The sequence below is a fragment of the Rhipicephalus microplus genome, chromosome 5 (assembly GCF_043290135.1).
Source record: "Rhipicephalus microplus isolate Deutch F79 chromosome 5, USDA_Rmic, whole genome shotgun sequence".
NCBI lineage: Eukaryota > Metazoa > Arthropoda > Arachnida > Ixodida > Ixodidae > Rhipicephalus > Rhipicephalus microplus.
Window position 1 is genome coordinate 69,413,745 of NC_134704.1, and position 27,834 is coordinate 69,441,578.

At 45.4% G+C, this 27,834-nt stretch overlaps 1 protein-coding gene across 4 annotated transcripts in view; it reads right to left on the reverse strand.

Annotated features, from left to right (window-relative positions):
* Positions 1 to 26,829, reverse strand: part of LOC119174442 (uncharacterized) — a 55,383-nt gene extending 28,554 nt beyond the window's left edge. For 2 of the 4 annotated variants that reach the window (XM_037425336.2, XM_037425334.2), the window contains exons 1-5: positions 26,582 to 26,829; positions 25,307 to 25,521; positions 24,693 to 24,722; positions 21,522 to 21,839; positions 8,361 to 8,465 (exon numbers count right to left, since the gene is read on the reverse strand). In XM_037425336.2, coding sequence (XP_037281233.1) covers positions 8,361 to 8,465; positions 21,522 to 21,839; positions 24,693 to 24,722; positions 25,307 to 25,521; positions 26,582 to 26,676 — 763 coding nt within the window. In that variant the 5' untranslated portion in view covers positions 26,677 to 26,829. Of the gene's footprint in view, positions 1 to 8,360; positions 8,466 to 21,521; positions 21,840 to 24,692; positions 24,723 to 25,306; positions 25,522 to 26,578 lie in introns of all 4 variants that reach the window. The other 2 variants (XM_075895646.1, XM_037425335.2) reach the window with 2 other exon arrangements.
* Positions 26,830 to 27,834: the final 1,005 nt, after the last annotated feature.

The following is a 27,834-nucleotide window of genomic DNA, read 5'->3' on the forward strand; positions in this document are numbered from 1 at the left end:
CAATAAAAGTGATAGTTATTCATCCCTCAGTTGCGTTTTAGGTCGCGAATCGCTGCTACAGGGTCTATAGCTACTCGCTGACACAAAAATCTTGGCATGAGTAAATTTGATGTCAGTGCTCCTTTAAGACATGCGCGGCCGCAGCTTTGTTGGGGGCGCTGTGACATGGGGGCTTAAGAAACCTTGCGCTACGAGGCGAACACGCATTTTTTTTCCAACTCGTGGTACTTTTTTAAACTGTGCATGCTATAAACTAGAGATATAAACACATACTGCATTTCTCGCAACCGAAAAACACCACGTGCAGCGAACACCGCTATTGGCTGCACGGTGCAAGAAAAAAAAAAAAGGAAAGCATGATATTTGTAACTCTGAGTTCTCACGTGCTAAACACCGTTACGAACCCTATGCACACAGCTCATATTTATAGTACATGCGGCAGCCCCAGTTGCTTGAAGAACGCTCCAACACGGTGGCCGAGAGGAGGAAAGAGGTGAACCTTCTTTGGACACGCCATCGGGCGGAGTGTCCACACCTAAATTATTTTTCTTACATCGTGGTTCCACCAAATCATGTACATAAATACAATTTGGCTTCTGCATTGCCCCATTCTTGATACGACAACTATGAAACACCACTCCCAGCACTTCCGCAACCTAGCGAATTGAAACACTCCGATGGCACTATCTTATGAGAACGTGCTCTGGAATCCTTTCCAACTTCTTTTTCTGCAATTTTGCTTCAAAATATTGTAAAAATATTTTAGAAATAATTAAAAAACATTCAAACTTGCTTGGAGCCCAAGATTTTGCTATCCGCACAGCTCTAGTGTGGAGTCATGTTGCATTTACAGAAATTGGCAATGTTTTACCATAATCACTAACACATAGAACAGATGCATGTATTACCTTTGTGCTTGGTTTTAGCCTGGTATTCAATACACCCAACCAACAGTAGCGATTTTTATTCATTTATGTTTTTCACACAGCTTTATTTTACAGCTTTCTTAGACAGGGCGTGTTGGAATTTCGCATTCTATAAAGAAACACAATATAACCGCACAACACTTTTACGTGACATTGCAGTTTCTCCATCCCTATAGAGCATATACCATAATTTGCCACGGTCAGGAATATATGTGTTAGAAGTAGAACTACAGTGCAGTCCACTTATAACGATATCGAGAAAACCTAAAAATATGATCGTTATAACCGGTGATCGTTATATCTGGACTGCCGCCAAAAAATCGTCGCCGGACGTACCTTTTGTAGCTCCAGGCTTCATTTCGCTATTTTCACCAGTTAATAAATATTGTAGATAGTAGGATGTCAAAAACAAGACTTTATTTCTTACTCCGAAGAACGCATCACGGGTTCGCTGAGGAAGAGAGACTGACCGACGGCGGGGTGGGAGCAGTGGGAAGAAGAAAGCACAGCCAGAGGTACACAGCCGGAATGCCAACGAGGCCCCGCCCCGATGCTGCCGCGCCGCTTTGCTTTTCGCTTTTTTTATTTTCTCTCTCTTTCCCGCTTTCGTTCGGCAAGCTACGAGTAGCTTGCCGGCTTGCCGTTGTAGAAGGCGGGGAGCCGCGGTGCGCGGCGCTTTGCTTTTCGCATTTTTTTTTAAATTCTCTTAGCCTCTCCGCGGTCGTCGCGCGGCGAGGCGCAAAACGTGACACAGCTGGCGCCATCTGTAGCGCGTCGCGCGAACTCGCGATGCTCTCCTCGGCTTTTTGAACGGCCGGGACGCGCTGCCGGCGCTGTGCTGCAGTGGCGGCAGGTACTCGCCTACGCTAACTTTTCGTCTTGTCTCGGCATAGTTCGTTTCAGAGGAACTTATCAATCTAAAGGTTACGATTATTCTGAATGAAACATGCCGTCCACGGCAAACTTTTCATCGTTGTATCCGATATGCGGTGGATAACATATCGTTATATATGGTTTTTTTCCCCATAGCCCCAATGCATAAAATGAGACTGTTAAGTCGACCCATCGTTATAACCGATATATCGTTATATGTGGTATCGTTATAAGTGGACTGCACTGTACACTATAACCAAAACAATATTTTTGCAACATGTGCAAGACATGGCTGTGCGATTCAGACTATCGAGGCATGCGACAAGGATGCAAGTTTTGATCTGCTTGCATTTGAAGATGTTTAACAGTTAGCACCCATGGACTTGCGGTGCTTACATAACCGATGTAGGGGGAAAATATGAGCCATAATGAAAAGCTACCAGACAACGTTTTGGACCTCTTCATTTATGCGAACCTACCACAGTACCACTCTGCGCAGACACTACATGTCAAACAGCCATTCAAATTTTCTCATTTTTTCGATTGTCCGGGAATGTGCGCAATGTAGAAAACAGTGGCGATTACAAACCATCATTCGAGTGTTGCTCACACAAGCCCTCGTTTTCATTGAATATGCAAAGTCACCCCTTCTAATTGCAACAACTGTAAAATGCCTTTTTGGTTCAGCACCAAACAGTAACTTAGACAATCGGCAGCCCCTACCGATAAGGCAGCTAGAGCTCGTTAGGTCTATCGTGGGTGCTGCAGCCTGGCATGCCGCCACGAGAAGCTTCCTCAAGACAACATGGAGATGAGACATAGAAGAGATGTCACTCACAAGCTAAACTGACTGCGGCATGCATGAAACGAAATTTCGTTCATGACATGTTTGTCAACTATTTGTGACAATATGAACACTCTATCATGTTGTAAGCGTTTGAACCTCTTATTGATGCTGACACCATTGAACAAGCTATTCAAATGCATAAAGAGATAATTGAAATCTTCAAAGATGCTTCGACGAACATTCCTAAATGGGCCAGCAACAACCCGGTTGTATCTGCCGTCTTCGTACAACGAATCACTTCTTCCGAAAAATCATTTTTCTCACCTTCTGGACAAAGTCCTGGGACATTATTGGAACAAGCAGATGGATCCCTTTTCATTTAGGCCGCACGATATTCTACAGTTTATGGAGGAGCATCGAATTGCCAAACGCTTTGTGCTTCAGGCTGTTGCAAGGATCTACGACCCTCTGGGGTTTCTGCCACCCTTTCTAGTAAGGGCGAAGATTTTCCTACAACATCTCTGGAGGGAAAACCTCATTTGGGATGACACCATGCCAATGAAGCTGTCAGCTGTCTGGAAAAAATGGAGCAAGGAGGTAGCCATGCTACATGAGATCAGTATTCCCAGGTTCCTTGCAGCGGGCAGCGAAGGCGCTTATAAAAAGGCAGAACTGCACATCTTTTCCGACGCAAGTGAATCAGCATACGGTGCTGTAGCCTACCTTCGTACCGTCGACTCTAGTGGTACTGTCCACCCTATACTATTAATGGCAAAAACCAGAGTTGCGCCGTTAAAGACGGTCACCTTGGCGAGGCTGGAATTGATGTCAGCTTTGCTTGCAGCCCGCTTTTTTGCCTACATCATCAAGAACTGCGACCTGGGCATTGGTGAAGTAACATTTTGGTCCGCTTCCCAGATTACCCTTTGCTCGACTTACAAGGACCCCGTTTCTTGGAAGGCATTTGTACAAACAGGATGCCAGAGATCAGAAATTTGACAGTATATTCTCAATGGCGATTTTGTCCCGGAAAAGAAAACCCTGCAGATTTGCTCACTCGAGGCTTGACTGTACACAAACTGAGTAGATCACAGTTGTGGTGGTATGAACCCGGATGGCTTGCCATGTCTCATACGTTCTGGCCTGAATTCGTAGGAAAACTTGACCCCGAAAATGGAAAACTAGAGGCAGCTGATACGGGGCCAGAAACAAATATCCACGCTTTTAACACAAGAACATCGATGCCAACGCTGATTGATAACGAATAATTCAGCAGCCTCACAAAACTTGTAAAAGTAACGGCATGGAATTTCCGTTATGTTAAAAAGTTGAAGGAAAGCAATAGGTTCGAGGAGCTGTCTGCTGAAGAAATTCAACAGGCGGAGTGCTACTTGATTCGCGTAGAACAGAGAGCTCACTTTGGTAAAGAAGGCAACTGCGTCACAAACGAGAATCCGATTCCTTCCCAATGTCTCGTTCGACAATTAAGATTGTTCCTCGACAACAATGGGCTGCTTCGGATACAAGGAAAAGTTCAAATGACGGACGACTCGTACGGTTCTCGCCATTCAATGCTCCTACCGAAAGACTCTCACCTCATTACTTTAATCATCAATCATGCTAACGAAAAAGTCTTCCACGGAAGAGTACGAGACACACTGACTCCAGACAACAATACTGGATTCCACAATTACGACAGCTGGTGAAAAAAACAATACGACGGTGTGTCATCTGCCAATGTCTACAGTCTAGACCAGTTGAGCAAGTTTCACCTTGTATGCCCCAGGATCGTTGTAATCAAACCCCTCCATTTTTTGTAAGTGGAATACATTTTGCGGGTCCACTTTACATCAAAGGGCATCTTCACCAGCGCTCTTACATCGCTCTTTTTACTTGTGCTGTAACAAGAGCTGTTCACTTGGAACTTGTTGGAAGATTTGACAACGGTGAATTTCCTTTCACCGTCGGAGATTTTACTTCGGAGATTCGTATCACGTCGAGGCCTCTGTCACACAAGGTACAGCGACAATGCCTGAACCTCTGTCAAAACGTCCAAAGATCTACAGAAGCCCTAGCGAACCATCCGGCATCCCGATGTACTTGCATTTTTCTCTTCCTCAAAGATTCAGTGGAAATTCATTTGCCTGAGTGCTCCTTGGTGGGGTGGATTTTATGAGACTCGTACGTTCTGTGATGATCTGCTTGAAGAAGATGCTTGGTCGTTGTTTGATAAATCAGACAGAGTTGGCTACTTTACTAACGGAAGTGGAAGCAGTAATAAATTCTCGGCCTTTAACATATGTGTACAATGATGTGGATGTGCCGTACCCCCTATCTCCAGCAGATTTTCTCGCTGGAAGAAGACTGACAACGCTATCACCCTACCACTTCAAAATCAAAACCGAGTCGACCAACGATCAACTGAAGAAACTTTAGAGCAAGAGAGAAGTGGATTTGCAAAGTTTCTGATCTCGTTGGTCAAAGGAGTACCTCAATGAACTCAGGAATTACACATTCAACCAAGCAAAAAGAAATCCCATATTGAAGAAAGGTAATGTAGTTCTACTCGGAGAAAAACATCGTCCAAGGCAACTGTGGAGCTTGGTTCACATAGAAGAACTGATCGGTGGACGTGACGACATCGTGAGGACTTGCCTTCTATGCTTGCCCGACGGCACTATTGTGAAGCGTCCGGTGCAGCTACTGTACCCATTGGAAGCCGCCTAGCGTCATCTCTCAGCGCGGGAGACGGTTGCGACCTCCTTTATTCACCCCTCACAGCAGAAGAGCAAGCATCATCGTGAGCAAGCCTCCTCACGAGCTGACACTCGGCCCCGCAGCAGCGCCGGTTCACCCTTGTCTCTTTCTTTCTTCTTGAGTTCCATTAAAGCCTTTCATTTGGCAAGACGTGTTCTTCACTTGATGTGAGCCGTGCCACAGCAGTAAGGCTTAGAGGTCCAACAGTGGCTGTCAAAAGAAGTGTGAAACTTTTGCAGCAGGTTGATCAACTGGCTTCGTTCTGAAGAAGACGTTGCGACATCGATGGAGCGGTGGAAAGCATCAAGGAGTGACTGATCAACAACAAGGCCAGAAATAAGTGCGCTGAGGTCCGTAGAAAGTAAATTAGACGGAGCGTCGAAAATGTGATGGGCGTCGATCGAATGCACGTGATCGAGACATTCATCATGGAATAAAGGTAAAGGCCCTTCTAGCGTATTGTACACGAGCGTCTTAGTGACGCCATGGTGGAGAGTAAGGAGAGCAATGGGTAGTGGAGAACATTTGTGTTTAATGAACAGGGCAGAAGGCGTAAATAAAACATCACCATCGGAAATAGCGTCACACGACACAGTCACCATCAGAGAAGAGCGCGGTGGTATGGTGGTGTCGTCAGAAACAGACAGTTCATAATACTGTAGGGAGGCTTCAACAGCGTCAACATCAGGAGGTGCAGACAGCTCAAGTTCAGCGTGACAGCAGTCAATGACGGCATTATTATTCGCAAGGAAGTCCCGGCCGAGTATTACGTCATGGGAACACGAGAGCAGCACTACAAATTCGACGATATACACAATCCCTTTGATGACGACTCGTGTGGTACTGGCTGCGAGAGGTATTACACCTTGTGCGTTAGCCGTTCTAAGAGAGAGACCGGAAAATGGCGTCAGAACTTCGCGGAGTTTGCGGCACAGGTGGACGAAAATGGCGGATAGAGCGGCTCCGGTGTCAACAAGTGCCACGATGACGATACTATCGACTGACACTTCAATCACATTAGCTAGACAGGGGCGAGGACTTGCGCATGGCGACGGGGATGCAGTTCGTGCCTCAGGAACTGCAGCCGTTAGTTTTCCTGTTTGGTGGGTCCGGAACGGCGACGCATAGGGGAAGGCGAATGTCGACGTGGAGATGGGGAGAGGTGGATGGCGCTGAGTGGACGATCAGAGGGAAAGAAAAATTAAGGAGGGCTTGAAGGCGCAGAAGAAAAGTGAGGGTCGAAAGAGGGCATTCGTCAATGTTCAGAGCAGCCTGGCAACGACGACAAAACGCGCCACGTGGCCAACACCGCCACAAGCAAAACTTATAGGACGGTGTCGTAGGTCCGCCATTGCTGGAGGGCAGAAAACTGTGGCCGAGGTGGTATCAGCGTAGGCGGCGGTGAATAGGTCGGCGGCAAATACATAGGCGCTGGATGGAACGCAGGCTGTCGAGGTCGAGCAACGGCTTCTACGCTTGGCACTTAGACGATGCCACAGCCTGCGGTCCCAACTGAATGTCTTGTTGTCCGAGGCCCCGTTCCGCCAGTCGCTGCACCTCTCGGCGTATGTGAGAGGTGCGGCGACTGACGGCTGTTCACAGGCGGGAGGAAGAGCTTATGCGACCTGGTCTTGAATGAAGTCGCGGAGTGTAGACGTCAATCTGTGTGGCTGATCGGGTACACAGGACATCAAAGAGAGTTGACGAGCGACCTCAACGCGGATGAACTCTTGGATCTTTGAGAAAAAAGGGGCATGGTCATCTCCTTTGCCAAGGGTGGACAGGCTGCACAAGGAGTCGTCGGGCACCGAGGGACGTCGGGTGAAAAGATGTTGCCTGCGTAACTCGTCCAAACTCTGGCATAACTCGGTCAGTTCTATGACAGTGCGAAGACTTTTAGAAAGCAACATTTGGAAAGCGTCGTCCTCAATGCCTTTCATGATGTGCTTGATCTTAAGCTCTTCGGACATCGACCCGTTGACTCACTTGCAAAGGTCCAGAACGTCCTCAATATAGTTTGTGAAATTCTCACCAAGTTGCTGGGACCGAGCATGCAAGCGTTGTTCGGCACGGCGTTTGCATACCTCAGGCCGTCCAAAAACTTGTGTGAGGCTCGTTTTGAAGAAAGACCACGTAGGTAGTTCCACTTCGTGATTTATAAACCACAGCTTGGCCCCGTCCGACAGGTAGGAGACGTAGGCCAACTAGGCAGCGTCATCCCATTTGCTGTGAGCACTCACTCGCTCATACATAGAAATCCAGTCATCAACATCCTTGTCTTCTGTGCCTGAGAAAACAGGGGGATCTCGCAGACGCAGAGAATCGGCGCAGAAGACAGTAGGCGGTGCCAGTGGAGGAGTTGGAGCGGCGCTTGCGTCGGTAGGCATAATGGACCGTAAAATGCGATCCCGAAGCTCCAGGGTGATCGAAACCCCGCACCTCCACCACTTGTAACGGGGTTTGTTTGCAGAGCATAACGCAGAAGGCGAAGTAGTCAGCAGCGTCTGGCCAAGCGCAGTAAGCACGAGCTTATGCTGCTGGCGATGCCCCCTGAGGCACGGAGAAATGCCGCTGAGGCCTCTCTTCTTCACTACAGTTTCTAAGAGCGCTATTGAATCCATTCGATATGATACATACAAAATGAAAACCAATGAGATTTAAACTCCCTAAAAATTTCAAGCCTACCATTGTCCAGAGGTGCTTCTTTTGACAGCCATGATTCAGAGAAACAATTAAACACCCCACCTCCGGCTCTCTTCTTTGCTTTTACTTCAGTATATCTTTTCCATTTTACCCACACAATTTGTCACAACGCACCCTCCGGCAAACAACGTCCAGTTTCCCTCTCGCCCTCCTTCATTCTGATTGGAGAAGAGGGTTCGAAGCATATACACCTTAGCACTAAAGGAATTAGTTCTACTCTGAAGGAAAACGGGTCCACTAGTTAAAACGGTGGCTCGAGCACGCAACTCTTGTTCACGGATTTTTCAAACTTACTTCTAGGGTGACAAACTTACTTTTGAAGTATGCATGGTCATAATAGCCATCAGACAGTGACAGTGGAGTAGAATATGCATGGTCGCTATGGCCATCAGGCAAGGACGCTGGCTGAGGACAGGGCTCTGCACAGTAAAGACATTGTATTATGTCAACAACAAGCAGAAATGCTTATGCTGAAATTCTAATACTCATCCAAAGCATGCACAATGTGAGTAGGTTCTGTAAAGCGTCTATGTGTTTTTCTAAAATTTTTTATTACACAAAAATGTCTTAAACTTCTCAACAGTGCTACGATTTTAAGAACAATGTAAAAAGAGGGTGGCGGCCATTGATGACATTGGGTATAAATGAATCTTCAAACAACAGAAGATTACAAAAAGGGAATGCTTATGACTGCATTCTTTCAAACTTTTTTTTTTTACACAACAGTTTTGGGTTATCATGGTAATGAAAGCGCAGTTCAATATATTTTTCCTCACACATTGGATAAATTCATATTATTATTGTACAGTGCTTTAGTAGACTTTGTTGATGGAGTTGTTGGTACATGCTAGACCTAGTAAATAAGGTGCACATTAGAGGAAGAAATATTCATGAACTTGAATATTAACATTCACCTAATAACTTATTTCAAAGTTGACGTTTTGTTTTTAGAAGTCAGTTGCCACTAGTATCCATCTGCCTGTTTTCTCATAAACTGTTATGCAGTTCATTTACAGAGATAAGGTTAAGTCATTATACTTGATTTGATAGTGATTACAAATATCTGTGCATACAAGGGGAATTTTAACCACCACTATTGATATCGCAGTAAAGTCATGGTACTGATATTTTAAGTAAGGCTCCCGCTTCAACAGACCTACACAAACCTGGCGTATTCCAAACTTAATGCTCACTACCCCTTCCCTTAAACACTCGAACATGTGCTGGCATGTGCATGAGTGTCCTAAATGATTAACTAGAATTGACTAGTTGCTGGGAGCCTGCTCTAGTTTCGACAACCCGCACCATATTCACTTGTGAACTAGAGATAATTGTACCTTTCGCTCAAACCCAATCTCCACCCAGAAATCCTGATAGATATGTCAAGTGCCACATCTGCATACAGTCTCTCTTTTTTTAATGAGAATGCATTTCTTAGTGGGAGCATGTAGGGCGTCTGTCGGTGTTTTCGCATCGGCAGGTGTTATTTCTCCGCTATAGCTCTCTCCCCCATAGAAACAGCTGCAGGCGCGCGCGATTATCCTCGCACCGAGCAACCGGAGCAGGTGGTGCAGGCGGAGTAGTGGAGAGTGAGTAGAAAGGGGAAGCACGCTCTGGTGTGTGAGGGCACTCTCATCGCGGGAGCTCGGCAAAGCACCCGCGTGTGTGGAGGCAGTGTAGGAGGGGGTAGGTGCAGTGCTCCGCCGCTTTTTCTCTTGCCGTTAACTCTCTCTCCTCCCTGCGCCCCACCCTCCTGTCTGCTCACCCGTACGTATATATATAAATGGAGTGAAGCGTGCACCTCACTCTCGATCGTTTGGTGGCTGATGAATGTGTGAATAAATGGTTACGGTACAACTCCTCGCCTCGTCATTATTTACGCCATTAAAATTACTACACCATGTACTCTTCCTGCAAGAAATGCAGTCTTATTTTTTCACAATTCCCTTCAGGGAGGGGGGGGGAGGGGCGCTTGTTTTTTTATTGTAAGCATCTCTGGCTGCATGAAAGATGTATACAGCTGGTGGCACTTCAAGCAGGCGAGCTCTGTTGTAAATCTATGCCTGTCAAAAAAGCCCCTCTAATTGATCACACTCTTTACTGTCATTTTTTCCCAATTGCCAGTGCTTGCCACTCGTGGCGCTGCCAGCTGACACTAGTATGGACACTTTTCACGCTTCGGACTGTCACGGTGAATGGACGTGTTTTTTAGCGCTCACGATCGACTGCGCAGATAAGTGTTATTGCATGTTTTGAGCTTGTCTTTATAGATATAAGGCAGGAGTTGAAATCTTCGTAGCACTTATTTTATGGTACGGCTTTTTCGGGGGCCAGTCACCAGGTATTTATTAGTTAGTGCGCGTGTGTGCGTGTGTTTGAATTGTTTGTTGTTTTTTTCTTTTGCCACCCCGTGGGGGAGGCGCACGTACATTGAACACGCAAATTTTTGTAGTAGAGCTTAGACTTTCTTTTTGTTTCGTAGTGCAGGGCTCGAGTTCAGTAATTATCGAGTATAGGGACAATTGGTGTCAGAAAGACATGGTTAAAAAGACTGTAAAGTGTTCAGGATGTGGAGTGGGCCTGAAAGTGAACCCAAGTGTAGAAACGGATGGAGAAGAGGCTGACTCGAAGTGTAGGCAATGTGAGGTCGAGGAAAAAATGGAGAAAATTATGGTTGCCCAGAGTGAACTGCTGATGAGAATCGCCGAGATGGAGACAGCGTTGGCGACAGAGCAAGAGAAAACGAGGGCAATGGGAGAAAGGCTGAAGTCCGCCGAGGAAGCACTAGAGAAGCTGAACAAAGGAGTAGCCTACGGAGAGAACAGTAGAGAACCGGCAACCAGAACCGCGGAGAAGAAAAAGCAAGCAAGTTTGAAAAAAAAAAAGGTTCAGCCGGTTCAATTGTCGCAAGGCCCAGCTTCAGCGAGGTAGTGGTGGGGCTAGGAGGGGACAAAGCAGCCGACGTCACAGGTGCAAGTAGCCTGCAGGTGCAGGACGCTCCAGCTGAAAAGTCACAGCATGTGATAATTGCCGGGGACTCGAATTTAAATCGATGAACAGAAGCCATCAAAGAGAGGGTAAGAGGTGACAAGAGGGCTGCAGTAGGGGTGTTCCCAGGACGCAAGCTGGAAGCAGTCATGAGGCAAACGAGCGCAAAACTCAAAACTACAGCTGATAGACGAAACCTCGTGATAATTTCAGGCGGCTTAAATGATGTCTTGAATGAAGATACAGCAGGACTAGCAACCACACTGGCGAAAGGCGTCGATGACATGCACGCCACTTCTCCTCAGGTACAGGTAGTGATATGCACGATACCAGAGGTACCGGTGCGTGATAGCAACATGCAAAGAGCGGTTGTCAACACAAACCAAGAGATATGGCGAATGAGTCGAGAGAAAGGCTTTGAGGTGGTGGAAATAAACAAAGAGGTGCATAGGTGGGGTGGTTTTCAACGAGACAGAATTCACTTCGATGGGCGGCTAGGTCATGAGGTGGGTTCGCGACTTGCAGGACGCGCTGTAGCTTTTTTGGGGGGCAAGCGGGCCCTTCGGGGTGCAGAGTAGCTAGTAACGAGAACAACAACCAGGGAGACTCTTTGACAGGTGGTATGGACAGATACGATTCCAAAGTGGCACCAGTATCTAAGATAGGTAGAGTCCGGGGCAGAAATAGACGTAGCCACGAGCGCCGAGCCAATCCAGACATAGGGTACTTTACCATGCAGGGTGGTAGGAACAGGCTGAAGTGGGAAGAGATAGAAGAACAGCTAAGAGAAGAGACGCCGATGGTGTACGGTTTTGTAGAAACACATCTCAGGGACATGGAACAACCTCAGAACAATCCGAACTACGCGAGGGAATATTGTAATGGAACAGAAGGCAGCAGAAAGAGGGGTGGTATTGGGGCATTCATTCATAAAAGTACAGACTGGCAAAAGGTTCAAGCAGGAGTGCAAGGAACATTTATGGCTAAAAGGGAAAGTGGCAGGTCAAATGACACTTTTTGGTTTCGTGTACTTGTGGACGGGAGCAAACGCCAGAGAGGAAAACCAGGCAATGGTAGAGTGTATATCAAAGGACATTCAGGAGTTAGGAAGAGAGTGCGAGATAATTATACTAGGAGATATGAAAGCGGACATAGAAGATATAGATGGGTATACCGACCCGACAGGCAAAATGATCATGGATATGTGTGAAAGGCTTGAGTTGATCATTTGCAACAGTACGGAGGAGTGTGAAGGGCAAATAACATGGGAGGTAGGAAGGCTGCAGTCGACGCTAGATTATGCACTGATGTCACATAGGATGTATGATAAGCTCAGAGGAATACGCATAGATGAAGGTGGCTCCAGAAGTCTGGGTAGTGATCACAAACGTATCAAGCTAAGTTTTGGAAGAGCAGTGAAAGAGGGAAGGAGACAAGGTGAGCAACTACAGGAAAATTTTTATCCAGAAAGGGAAATTGAAATAGCCACTAAACAAATTGAGAAAGTAATCACGGAGGATAATAAAACAGTGTGGACATACACGAATCTAATTAGACTGTTTGAGCTAGAGCTTGCTAAGACGCGTGACAAGTCACCCCGGAAAAGCAGACACAAACCCAAAAGTTGGTGGGTTGAGGAAGTTTAAAGAGCCATAACAAAACGTCAGGAAGCCTCTAGGGAACACAGACATGCTAAGCAGCGGGGTGAACCGACAGATGATGTTGAAAGAAAATGGGAAACCTTTCTAAGCTGTAGAAGGGATGCATCCCTTCTGATCAATGAAAAGATTAGAAGAAAGGAGCTCAGTGGCTGGTAGAAGTACATAAAAAAGATAGAAAGGCAGCTGCGAAATTTTGGAACCATCTAAACTCCCTAAGAAATGAGACGAGCCTAGAGCAGAGGTTTATAACTACTGCCCAAGGTGCTAGGCTAGAAGGGGATGAAGCTATTGAATATATAAGAACAAGGGTGACAGAAAAATTTGAACAAAGAAGTGCTTTATGCACCACAACAGACAAGGATGAATCAAGTGGTGCAATGGCTCCATTTTCACAACGAGAGTGGGAAAGGGCTGAGAAAAAGGTTCCTAGTAGTACATCAACAGGCCCAGATAGCATTTCAATTACGCTGATAAAGACATTAGGTCCAAAATCTAAGCAGGCTTTGAGAGAGGCAGTGAGCAAACTAATAATCGATGGTGAAGTTCTTGCTGGATGGAAAGTTAGCAGGATGAGCATGATCTATAAAGGAAAGGGGGACATAGCTGCCATAAACAACTACCGTCCTATAACAGCGACATCAGTGGTCAACAGGCTGGCGATGCAGATTATAAAGGAAAGACTGCAGGCATGGATAGAGGATGAGGAGGTGCTGGGGGAAGTGCAGAATGGGTTTCGGAAACACAGGAGGTTGGAAGACAATGTGTTCTCACTGATGCAGTGCATCGAAATAGCAGAAAAGGAACACAGGCCCCTGTGGCTAGCATTTTTGGATCTCAAGGGAGCGTACGATAGCGTGGTTCAAGAGGAGTTGTGGGGAATACTGGACACACTAGGCGTGGATCATATAGTCACTAATCTTTTAGAGGATATCTATAAAGGTAACAAGGTAGTTATAAAGTGGGAAAAACAGGTATCCAAGCCTGCAGAGGTAAAACGGGGGCTTAGGCAGGGGTGTCCACTGTCACCCTTGTTATTCATGATGTACCTACAAGGATTAGAGGCCAAATTAGAGGGAAGTGGACTGGGCTTCAACCTCTGTTAAGTCAAACAAGGAAAACTCATTGATCAAGCACTACCAGCATTAATGTACGCAGATGATATAGTGCTAATGGCCGACAACAAAGAAGATTTACAGAGATTGATGCACATCTGCGGTGATGAGGGAGATAGGTTAGATTTTAGATTCAGTAAGGAAAAATCAGCAGTCATGATTTTCAATGATAACGAAAGTAGTGAGCTTAGAATACAGGAGGTCACGCTAGAGATAACAGATAAATACAAATATCTAGGCGTATGGATAAGCAATGGGACCGAGTACCTAAGGGAACACGAAATATACGTGACGACTAAAGGTAACAGGAATGCAGCAGTGATGAAAAATAGGGCACTGTGGAATTACAATAGGTATGATGTTGTGAGAGGAATATGGAAAGGGGTCATGGTTCCTGGGCTGACGTTCGGCAATGCGGTCTTCTGCATGAGATCAGAAGTTCGAGCAAGATTAGAAATTAAGCAACGTGGTATAGGTAGGCTTGCTTTAGGAGCTCACGGGAATACACCAAATCAGAGAGTACAAGGTGATATGGGATGGACATCATTTGAGGGCAGGGAACCTAGCAGCAAGATAAAATTTGAGACACGATTAAGAGAAATGAGGGAGGATCGTTGGGCTAGGAAGGTTTTTAGCTACTTGTACTTGAAGAATGTCGATACAAAATGGAGGAAGCGAACCAGGAAATTGGTAAATACTTAGAAAACAGCAGGTGGCCAAACCGAACAGAACTATCGGTTAAGAAGAAAGTGGAGGAAACAGAGACTGACATGTGGAGAATCGGCATGATTAAGAAGTCCGCACTAGAGATCTATCGAACTTTTAAGCAGGAAATTGCCAAGGAATGGATCTATTATAATTAATACTCGGGGTAGTTCTCTACTGTTTGAGGACAGGTCGGGAGTATTGCGAACCAAGACGTATCGGGCCAAATGCGAAGGGGTAGACACAGTATGCAGTGCGTGTGGACAGGAAGAAGAAACTGCCGAACACTTGATAATGTTCTGTAAAGGGCTTCACCCCATAGTTCAGGATGATGGCGCAGAGTTTTTCAACGCACTGGCGTTTAGGGACAGAGAGGGCGAAATAGACTTTAAGCGGGTACAATTAACTAGAAGGAGGTTATCTGATTGGTGGCTAAAGTCAAGGCACAAGTGAAAATTAAACCCTTCACTGCAAAGCACAAATCTTCAACCTCACTATTTAAAGAAAAGATAAATCTAATGGTTAGTTCACTAAGTATTACGGCTAGGTGGCGTTAGCCGCCACCCGATCTAAAGGGTACAGCCACATCCATCCATCCATCCATCCAGTAAAAAATGCCCCATTTCATTCATCCCAGCAATGAACAAGCTCGAGCGTAGCCCACATTTGCCTTAAACAAGCAAAGAAATTTTTGATCACGGGTCTATATGTGTGCAGAAACAAGATGTACTGAGTGATTTGCTTCAGTATTGCGTACCAACTGGCTACAGAGTTCATCATGAGGCAGTCTAGCGTGTGTATGTCCATGATGTTGCAGTGCCTGTTCCAAGTCAGCTAAACAGAAACATATCTTCCTTGCCTCCTCTCTCCAAAATCTAATGTCCAACTAGCCGTAGTCCACTCTGTACCGACATTGTCATCTGCTACTCACATGTTTCATTTGCCTCTCCTTAGCCCCAATGCAAAACTGGAACTGGAACTCAATGGAAACAAAAAACACAGCAACGCTTCGCGAGTGTAAAGGCGCTAGTAAGTACAGTCGAAGACCGATATTTCGGACACCTAATTTTTCGGACATGCTCGATAATTTGGACATTTACTTGGCACCAGAACATACCCTATAAATTCAATGTATTTGGCAGCTTGAAATTTCGGACACTTAAGGACGGGCTGTTTGATATTTCGGACTTTCCAAGCGTCAGTCGAGCCGACCGCCATCATTTTTCGCGCCGCTGCGATCTTGCTTGTTTACTTTTTCATCCAGTAGCCTCGAACCGGTGCTGGCCGTGCGCGCGACGTCCACCAACCTCCGCTAGGGTGGCTACCTCAAACTGCTGGATCGAGGCTGTTTCCGCATCAGTGTCGCTGCCGAACAATATTTCTTTCTTCTCTGCTGTGACCGTTGGATGAACAGGACCGAATCGACCGACTGTTCGCCTGTGCGTTTGCCATGTGTGTTGCCTAGCTACAAGCGCTGATTCAGAATGGATAAGGGACCCTCGATGTCGTCGGCCTCGAAAGCTCCGATGAAGCGCGGAAAGTATGTCACCATGTCGGAAAAAAGCTGCCATCATCAAGCTCGTTGACAGCGGCCAATCACAGGCAGACGTTGCGAAAGAGTTCCATATTTCTAAACAGACTATTTCGGACTACATCAAAAATAAGCAAAAGATTTTGGAGGCGGCCGAAAAGTCTACAGGATGTCCTCAGAAGAATGTCAGCCAAGGCACCTACCCTAAGCTCGAGGAGACCCTTCTCGTTTGGCTGAAGTCGACAGTGGCCAGCAAGGTTCCCGTCTCTGGGAGCCTCCTGAAACAGAAAGCTGAGACGATGGCGCTTCAAATGAACATTAAAGAATTTAAGTTCAGTGACGGCTGGCTAAGAAACTTCAAGAAGCGCTTTGATCTCAGTTTTAAAGAACTGTGCGGCAAAAGTGCAGCTGTTGACTTCAGCGTCGTTGCGAATTACCGCTCTGAAAAGCTGCAGTCCCTTTTACTAGAGTACTCGCCAGATGATACTTTCAACAGTGACAAGACCGGGCTTTTTTTCAAGCTGATGCCAGAAAAGACACTTGCCTTTGCTGGCGACCCTTGTCATGGTGACAAACACAGTAAGGAGCGAGTTACTGTACTGATCGGTAGCAACATGTCGGGCACAGAAAAACTGCCGATGCTCGTCATCGGCAAGTCCAAATCTTCGAGGTGCTTCAAAGGCGTAAAGCCCCTGCCTGTTTTGTACGGGGCCAACAAAAAGGCCTGGGTAACTCAGCAGCTTTTTGAAAGCTATGTGAGAAGACTGGACCACAAATTTGACTTAGAAGGCCGCAAAATTTTGTTGTTTGTCGACAACTGCGCTTCACACGGGCACATAACCAATTTGAAGGCTGTGCGCGTCGAGTTCTTGCCACCGAACACGACAAGTGTCCTACAACCGATGGACCAGAGTGTCATACGCACTCTCAAAGAGAACTATCGATCACACTTGCTTTCGCATGCGGTGGTGTGCCACGACAGTGGAAAAGTGTACTCGGTCGATTTGCTTGGGGCACTAAGCATGCTCGCCGCCGCTACGTGGAAGTCGATGGCATCGACAACGCTGCGCAAATGTTTCCGCCACGCGGGATCTGTGTTGAATGGCGAGTCGGCCACCTTGGACGAAGACAGCGTCGTCGACCACGTGTTGGGAAGCGAGCAGCTTATTGACGACCTTAGCACTGCGGGCGTCGATATTCCATCAGATGTCTCGTTTTCCGAGTTTGCGTGTGTGGACAACGATTTGGAACTGTGCGCTGGCTTCACGGATGAGGAAATAATTCGGCAAGTGCTTGCGGAGTCCGAGAGTGACGATGACTTACCTGCAACAGCACAGCCGACGCAAGCCGAGCTGATGCAAGCTATCGCAACCGTTTCGTCAGCGTACAGCGACACGGCAACTCTAGCTGAAATGCGGGCGGATGTGCTCGCACGGAAGCGAAGCATGGCCCAGAAGAGGATGGATCCCTTTTTCCGCCCTCCATTTCAATAGTAACCAATAAAATGAGCATTTTTGGGGCACATTTGCTTTTTCGGACTGCCCAATTTTTCAGACATTTTCGCGGTCCCTTGAGGGTTCGAAAAATCGGTCGTCGACTGTAATTGCTAAGCTGTTGGCTTCCAAATAGCTGAAACCGAAAGCAACGGCGGCCCATGAGACATTCCCGCAGCGGCGCCGACGTAAGAAGGAATGTTAGTAAAATTGCAATGCATTCCTTACCAATTCAGATGCCATTTATTTAGAAATGTCTGTAAATGTGTCAAATTACTCCAACGTTTCTTACTTCAAGGTACTCCATATTCTATAGCAACAAAAATAAGATAATTGTTGAATCTATGTGTGTCATAGTAACTTGTTCTAGTTAAGTTGCAATTCAATATCTCTTCATCCTGGAGTCATTGATGCTTACTTTTGGCACAAATAGAATCTAATCGCAGGTTAGAAATTTAGTGCAAATTTATTTTCGTTCATGTCAATTGTGAGCAAGGAATATTTCTGCTTTTCACATTGCTTGCAGGAAGCCGCCCATCACACGACTCGTTAAACGTGGTAGTGCCTTCAGAAAAGAGATCACACCTATCAGTACACCGCAAAATTAGGTTAAATGAAGATAAATTAATCATGCAGCAGATTCAATTCATCTAATGTACAATATATCTTGCTCTTTCTTAGTCTCTACTTAATAGTAACAAAAACGAGAGGTGTTCACAAGTGTGTACATAGCTTCTGACAGGGTTAAGCAGCCCGTGTAAATGGGTTATTCGTTATTACTTTTTGTTATACTTAGCTTTCTGGTGGCTCTAAGAGTATGCACTAGCGCTAAATTTTCGGACAACTGTAACAGCCAAAACGTAAATGGAGACAAATGAATTCGTACGCCACAGTCTAGCTGCACTTCAAGTGCTCGCATGAGTGCTTAAAATTACTCTCTGGTTTCTTTAGTGTGAGTCCTTAAGTTTAACGTAACTCTACAATCAATAGCACATCATCTCATTCAGTTCAGAACGTCACAATACAAAGTTAATGAAACAAAGAAAGCACAAACATCGAGGTGTGTGTCCATCCGCATTGTTGTCGTAGTCAAAAGCTTGTGTTGCGCAGGATAACAAAAGAATGTAAGACGGATGAGCTCGAATTTCCTTTTGAGAAACACAATGAAACAATGAAAATTAACGTCTTGCACCAGGGGCATAGCCAGAAATTTTGTTCGTGGAAGAGCGGGACATTTTGTTGATTTTGGAAGAGGCACCCGCTTTAAGTGGTAATAATTTCTTGCTCTTTATGCCATGGCGAAAAAAAAATTGGGGGGAGGGGGGACAGTCTCGATGTGTCGCCCCCTGGCTACCCCTCTGTCTTGCAAATCTGGAAGCATGGCATGGCTTTAGGTTAGTTCACTTAGGTGCGAACAGCCACCACTGGTGATACCCCCGAAACTGCACCTGTTTTCGGTAACATTGCTGTCGTTTTCTTTTTTTTTTTTTTTTTCAGGAAGCATCACGATCAGCACGTGTTCAGGTAACGACATGGCATCAACGACTGTCAGTCGATTACTCACGACCCCAAGGCTGCCGCGAAAAAAGTGTGGTTGTCATTAAAGTTTTCCTGTTATAGTCGCGAAATCGACAAGTTGAGAAATGACGTGCCATCAAAAAAAAAAAAAAAAAGCTAATGGCACGTTCCTAAGACAAAGAACACTTATGTCATGCTGGCCTTTCTGCCATTCAGGGTAAAAAGTGCTCATTCGATAATATTCCAATTGCCCGCGCTTTGTTTTCAGTAGCCACAGGCATTGTAACTCATGTGCTGTTGCATAAAAATTGGGGATGTTGGTGTTACAGAGGGCAAAGCATTCTCTGTATTAACCGTCATCTTTGACATTGCTTCTCTTTGCAGCAGAGTGAAGAAAAGGGCACAAGGACAAGCACCACGTATAATAAAATACTAATGGGAGAAGAAGACTTGCGACTGAAGTAAAGTCATTTCGAAGGAAGGTGCACCTCGCATGTCTCGGCTGCCAGCCTTTTGTGCTTTCTATAGTAGTTATCGCAGCTAAACACAGCGCCCCGATAGCCTGTCGACCTGCTCTCGTCCAGACAGCACAACTGCTTTAGCGGATAAAAAAAAAGGGAAGGAAAAGGAAGAAAACACAGGGACTTCTCATGTGCCGCGCGCGCTTGAAAAACGCAGCAATCCCCACACACTAGCCATAGTGGCGGAACAGCCTGTGCAGAGAGATAGAGCGTGACGAACAGACTGGTTCGAGGCTACGATCCTCCTTTCGGCAAAAACGGCTTATAGTTTCTCTACCTTCACGAAAAAAGAAACTCAAAATTACAAATAAACTAGTAGTAGGTATAAATCGCTTTTAAGGAGCTCAAGGTGGCTACTAAAAACTAAAAGGAACTCATTTTCTGAAGTCCCCTGAAAATTGTAACCTGGCTATTTGCCATTGCATTTCCCACGAGTTCATAAAACCACACACTAAAAATGGCTGTGATTGCCAAGCTATCATGATAGAAGAAATCATCTTAAAAATCATATAGATGACCTTTCACTTATACCTTTAAAGTGCATTTTTCTTAAGATCCATTTTTGGGTCACTCCTTCAGTTTAGACATGTTTTTGGTATTTCTGATAGCCGGATTGTGATGAAATTTTGCCTCACATATTCCTTAACGTGTGGAGGGTGCAAGTATCTTCCTTAAAACTTCATATAACCAGCATAATAATTTCAAACCTAACACGAATATAGGCTGAGGATTCTAAGCATTCTCACATCACAATTTTTTTCGTCGTCCATTAAAATTAGCTATACGCCCTTTCTTGATAGTTATTTGCATTCTACACTTAATATAGAGGAACACGAGCCATTAATAGCTGACAATCATAAATGTTTACAGGGAGTAAAAGTTTGTCCAAAACCAAGTATAAGTTACATATTCTCATTGCATAAAACTAAAACAGCTTAACTTACTACGAAGCTAATTTCACGTTTGAAATCGGCATGAACGCTCATATAGCAAAACTTTACTGCAAAAACTTTTTTACGATAGGCTACAGATTAACACAACTTTTTTCCCAAATCGCATCTTCTCTTAAAAGGTCCCTGAAACGTTTTTTTTCACATTCCGTTTTTGATTACACCACTTCTGACATTGGCACCATAATTCAATCAAAAAAACTCTTTATAAATGAAGCTATGAGCAATAAACAGGTACCCCCTCATTCACTCTGCCTTTCACCGTCAACTACCTAAGCTCTTCTTTCGAGCACTCGTGGCTAAGCTCCGCCTTCACGGGGCCTGTGCCGCGCATTCCACAGTCAATTCAATCAGATAAGCAGCCACGGTGGCGCCAATGGAGCAGAGCATGTCGCTCTATGAATAGGCAGTTGAAAGCACGTTTGGTCGAGTCGGAGCGATCTGCAGCGGTTCACACCTTTAAAGCGTTGTAATAAATTACACAGTTTATGCAGACAGCTCAAATTGGTTTTTTAAATGACTCTTTTGACTTGGTCTACTGCTCTAACCTGTTTGTACGATATATCCAAACCGTTTCAGGGTCCCTTTAAGGGCTGGCATAGCCGAGAATTCCCAATCATTGCTTCAGTACTTAACAGTTGCTAGCCAGCACTTCAGTTTCTTCTCTACTGCCTGCCTCATTTTTTGCAAAATGTATTTTGTGCCACAGTAAAGAGTGCCTAAGCAATATAAGCACTAGTTTCTAAAGAGGTTTCTTATAAACACTAGTTTCAAAAGAGGAACACTTGATTTATTTTACCTGATTAAGGTTCTTAAACATACACCTAACCCCAAGCATGCAGGCGCTCCTGCATTTCGCCCCCACTGAAATTTGGCCAATGCAACCAGCAACACAATGCCGTAATCATTAAGCTACCAAGCAGGTGTCAGCAGTCCATTTACAGAAAGTTTCTCAGATTCCCTCGCACAGTTATTTAAAACATCGGAATCACTTACCTTGATCCTCACCCGGATCTGTTGACAGTTGCTGTGAGAGTGCTTGCAAAGGGTCTGTCAACTCTTCCGTCCTCTGCTTCAGCCGCGTTGACGAGGTAGTGGATGGGGACAGTGGGGCAGCACGGGAGGGCGGAGCCTCAGGAGACACAGGAACGGAGGGGGACGGAGGAGCCGAAGGGGATGGAGGAGAGGCAAGGGCCGCAGGCGATGCAGGAGAAGCAGAGTGCGAAGAGGCATCGATGCACAGCGACGAAAGAGGAGGCAAGAGTGACAGGGGGATTGTGTACGGAATAGTGCTTGCTGAAGGCAGTGGTGCACCTGGAAAATTAGAGCAATGTAAGAAAGGAAAGTACAGAACATACTACTTTGTTCCAAGTGAAGCATTGTTTACACAGCATTGTGTGCCCTTTTTGAACATACTAGCCATAATAAGACGAATCTTTTTGATGTGTCACTGTTTCTGTTTTTTTTCCAGAGCGATGCACCAGCTTTTGCTTACACATCCAAGCACACGTGCGTGGTGTGGCTGGTTTCGCCTTCATCCCTTCAGGTGGTTATCGCTTTTCGCGCCTGGAAAGCTGATGACAGCCTGATTTCTAATCTCTCAAAGGGCGACCACTTGTTACTCTCTTGTTTATTGCTCCAGGGGGCATGACTACATTTGTGTCCGTGCAGCTCTGTATTTACAAACGATGCCGCCATGGTTATGTTTCCTGTTTTGGGGCAAGCAAAAACTATCTGCATCTCACTAGTGATAAGACAAAGGATTATTATACCTTTTCACTCTTTTTGCTTTTTAGACGGGTGCGGAACCAATGTTTTTTTTTTTCTTCCATGCATTCACTGATGCAGTTTGCTTACACTACGGAAGTGCGCAACGAACACTTTATAGAGAAATTCTCGCCCTCCAATGCTAGAAGAAGCGGGACCCAGAGAAGATGCTGTCAGTACCAACACCTCTCAGCGACAGGAACTTCGTAAAAAAATGTGATACATGTGCACTGAGTGCAACAAACAACTCTGAGTGAACCATTTTTCAAACACTGCCACACGCTCAAAAGTTTCTAGAGTTAGAGCAAGAATATTATTTGCCGAAAAAGTACTCTGGTGTGCTTCTTTTTGGATGTGTGTGAGGGATGTTTGTTAAAGGGGCCCAGCAACACTTTTCGAGCACAGTCAAAGAACGCTGCTGATCAATGCTTGACATTACCGAGAACACATGTGTCAAACTTTATAGCAAGGCACATTTGTGTGGAATTTACAATAAATTATGAAATTCAGCTAAAAAATGCTTTCTCTTCTCTCATTAAATGATGCTACAGGCTCAAAATCACTGCGTCCCAGGCCTGTTATCTGCCACAGTCTGATCTGAGTATGATGTGCTCATTCATTACTCGGGCTACCGTAGGAAGCCACTGCTTGTCCACGCATGTGCGGGCGATAGCACTGAAAATCCGCGTATTCGAAAAAAAAAAGAGGGGAGAGAGAAAACATGCTCAAGGTAACGAGGCGTGCATGACATGTTTTCTTCCCCCCTGCCATCCCTCCCTGCTTAGCTTCCAGCTAGTCGGGACAAGAGAAGAGCGAATGCAATTTCAGCATGCGACAAATCTTTGTAACGCCGCTTGTACAGGACGGATTCTGAACATTTTTGCGGCGGTGAATTTGTGAGGCAATAAGCTCCTTTAGTGAATCCATTACGTGGCTACCTGAAAAAGTGGTCCAGGGCGCCTTTAAGGCAGTGTCAAAGAAAGAAACCAACCCCTGAGAATTCTTTTCCTCCATTTCATCCGAATGCCACTATTTGTATCAGCTCTTGAGATATCACACCATTCTGCAAAATTACATAAAAAAGCTGGCATCGTCAGCTTCGAAAAAAGTGAGGAGAATCTTCTGTATCAAGAGAGTGCACTTGAGAGAGTGGCAAGTTCATGCTCCTACTACAAAAAGTGGTTGAGCTGCGCATAGTAGTGCTTGCTGCACACAAAATGTGTTTTTTTCTGTTTTTTTTTTTGCCAAGAAGACACTTGTAGCATTCACCTCGCTGCAGATACATACGCCTTTTTGTGATTTGCCTCTACTGAAGTGCACAACCACAACGATGTATGGAACACAAGCCTCCTGCATAATTAGTACCACCAAACGGTATTCACCAAGCCACCACTGCAGGCAATGTTATGGTACTTTAAAATTTGTGCTTGCTTTTTCACACTACCATAAGAGAAATTACGCTTCTGCGCGTTCAAAATGGAACAAGTAAATAACGCAGCCATGACAAAAATTCCCCCCCCCCCTCAGTATTAAATGTGAAGGCAAGCTAAACGAGCCATGGTATTCATGTTCAGGATTGTGCAGCGCTCACAAAAAGGACAAGGACGGATGGAGTGCACAGAACAACCACCCACTACCAACTGAATTTTCATTTACACAAACACAAAACCCTAATCTACGAAAAACATGGGATCATGTCAAACGAAAAAGAACTTTCCTTGTCGTTGCCCCTGAACTAAACATACGCGCAATGAATCCCAGGACAAATCGTTACAAGTGCCAACCTAGTATTCGCATTCTTTGTATCCGAAAGCTTAAAGTGATGGGTGGCTTACGCGTCTGGCATTCCTTCGTCTGATGTGGAAGGCCTTCATAATTTCTGTGGCAAGCTGCTTTTTTTTTGTTTATAAATTACCATGGTCTCTGTGAAGCGTGTGCCCCACACTTCACAGACATTTGGTTGGTGTCTGTGAAGTGTACCCCACATTCCACAGACACCATGCACACGACAGCACATATCCATAATAACTGGTGTTTAACGTACCAAAACCACAATGTAATGATGAGTGACAACCTAGTAGAGGGCTTCAGAAATTTCGACCACCTGGGGTTTTTCTCAACATGCACCTAAATCTAAGTACACGGACCTGAAACATTTTCGCCTCCATCAAAAACGCAGCCGCCACAGCCGAGATTCGATCAAGCGACTTTTGGGTAAGCAGTCGAGCGCCATAACCACTACACCATCGCGTCGGCGTGACGGCATGTCATGTGCACTTCTTCTATTCTAGTCCTCTATGTTAGTGTTGCACAGCCCTCAGCATAAATACATGCCAAATATCTGCTTTCCATTCTGAGCCAGAGGGATCGGTACACACCAGCGTGTAAAAACACACGTACCTTCTTCTTCCACTGGTCCTTTGTAAAACTCTGAAAGAGAGAGCAGAAAAGATGCCAATGTGTCGTATGCATACTCCTGGTTCCTCTGGAAAGGCAACACAATTATGGCTATTTTTGCACGACAAAAAAAAAAACGAGGGAAGGGGTCGCAGGGAGTACAAACTTTCGACTCTCAGTCCAAAGCTTGCGCTCCCCTTGACCTTTTCCATCGTTTTTTCATCGAGCAAAAACTGCCATATTTTTATACCCTGATCAGAAACAATAACCGACAAGTCCGGCAAGCAGTACTTCTCGCATGCTCCTAAGCAAAGCAAAAGAAAAGTAATCAACAATGAACGTTACTGGTGCCATTGCCTCGACAAGAGAACTTGCATTCGTCCGGCATCAACTGCTCGCAGCAAGAGTCTTCATAAGGTTGAAGACTTGGAGCAATCTGATGAAGACAGATCCTGTTGAGTGAAAACTAGCTTTGATGACTTATCATCTCTTCAAGCTTTCCTCTTCCCGTAAACTTTAGCCTTGTCATGATAAGCAGAGCAGGTTGAATGTCTCGTAATTAGAGGCAAATGAAGACTAGTCATTCCCCCTAAACTGGAAAAACGTACTGAACTTACTTGGTGGAACGAAAGGCCTCAGCTCCGGGTCGTAGACGGGGACAGTAGGCACGGCACATTTTTTCAGCCTCTTCAATATGCCCCTTGCCGTGGGCCCCGGCCTCAGGAACATAAACGGTGTAAAATGAAGGGCGCACAGCCTGACTCTGTCCAGCTGCTTGCTTGGAAGATCCTTGAGCCTTGGGCAATTTGCATATTCGATCCATTGGTCGACGCTGCACAGAAAAAAGTAGCAGTTTAGTACTACAAGCAAGTACTGTCAAGACCGAAATCCTGCACGTAAAACCCTTTAATGCCTAATGGGTGTGTCTTCGACATTGAATTCTGATTTCGACACATTAAATTTAACACATGGCTTTGTAGAGTAGGGCTCTTTGACATGCTGCAATGAATTCCAAGTTGTAGGCAGCTCAACCAACCAACCAGTGACCAAAGAAGTTATCGCTATAAAAAGTCATGGCTACCTTGACAAATGGCACCGAGGCAACCTGATGCATCGATTTGTCCAGTAGTCATAGCGTTGCAGCGAACAAAAGCTTTTCCTCGACAATCCTATAATGTTCGGCCTAGCGTTTCTTGTTATGTGAAGAAACTTTTGCCTGCTAAAGTGAAATGCCGCATTTCGATATGAAGTCTTATATATGCCAACTATCAACACCTACACACTACAAACATACTTGCAAGAAAATAACTTGCAGACTTTTAACAATATGGTTGGACCTAAAAAATATGTACTGAGTAACTCTACACATGACTTGTGCTTGAAAGTGAACCTGCTGTGGTACCACATCACTTATTGTGTCACGATGGCGTAGCAGGAGGTCACGGGTTCGATTGCAAGTAACAACGCCCGCGTTTTTATACAAGCGATATGTGAACACACCTGCGCATTTATAATTAGGTGCATGTCAACAAACAACCAAACAACACGAGGTCAAAGTTGAACAGCACTAGCCCACTACGGCGTTATATTCAATGCCACACTCTGATCCTGGCGCAACTAGAATATCTGTAACACAGAAATCTAATGTCGCTCGTACTACCGCGCTCGCTCATGGATCGTCCATAAACTACAAAGCTTGCCCAGTCCGTAGAATGCGCAGGGACAGCAGTCAGCGAACTACCGATCGCTCGAGTACTGCGAGATGCCGCAGACTAATATTTACTAAACGGAATGTCACACACGTGTCGTAAGCCTCTATCAATGACACGGCATTTTTTAAACCCATCGAAATGGGCAAGACGAAACTATGGCGCAAATGAAAAACACACTGCTACTTGCGGTTCGTAGGAAACTTGTGGAAGGAAATGCCGTTCTCCGATTCATTGCGGCACCACGCAGCGGCGCATTTACTACCTCCAGGCATCATTACCAACAATGTGCGAATGTTCCGCACTGGCCTAACTGCCCAGAATTGGCCATTTTCTCACAAATTCGATCCTAAACTCGTGTGCACCCGCTGGTTTTTTGAAAGCGCTAACCAAAGCCAGACTTCACTTCTTTTAGCCACTGTAGCCAGACCAACGCTGAAACGTGCTGGTGGCGCCACTACTGGCAGGCGGAATTACTGAAAACATAGAAAGGTATGCTTAAAAACAATTACTCTAGGTTTGTTTAACGTAAGTTCAATAAAAAATGTCGTCACTGATAAGAAGTGCACTTTTTTGATAATACTGAAGCACGCAATAACAATCCGTGAATTAAACGGTAGGGCGAGCACACCCATGGACTTTGAGATTATAAGCGATATTGTTGCCATCTCAAAGGCCTTAAAAACTGGCACCGCTATCATAGTACGATCGTGGGAAGATGAAATGAGAAGTACAGGCTTTATATTGAATAGCGTTAGCTGGCAAACAATCTACAGTTCTTTTTTTTTTTCTTTCTCTTTTTACAGTTCCAGTTTCGTTCTTCACACACGTGAGGAGTGGGGTGCGGTAGAGTGCACTAAAGCAGTACCTTTGTTGTCCAAAAAGACTGACGCCTCTTGGTCTTGGTCTGCTGTGACGTTGCAGCTTTACAAGTTGTATCTGACAGTTTTGGGCGAAGCGTCATACACTCACCGCTGAGCATAGACGTGGCGCATTCCATGCCAGTGCAGGAATTTGTAGAGGTTATGATCTTTTGATGAGCGCGTCCAACCAAAACTATTGTTCAAATCAACCACAAAGAACTTGATAGAAATAATTGTTTATGGTGTAGTGGGTACATTAAATCGTATTAGTTTTAGTGACTGCGCTTTGGCGCAGGCTTAGGCGTTCCCCCTCCCCCTTTTTGGCGTTTGATTACATGCTTCTCGCATTTCATGTCTGGGTGTCATTAAAAATGGGCGAGCGATAGCATACTGTGAAATAAGCAGGCAAGTCTCCTCCCCATCACATGCCGGACGTTTCATGATCTTTCAGCACCCTGCCATACTGCCTGCCATACGCACACTTTACCATAATACATTATGAACCATGTCCCCGAAGGGAACCCTGATGGGATGAGAAGTAGCAGCGGTGCGAACGGTGTTGAGCCGTTTGAA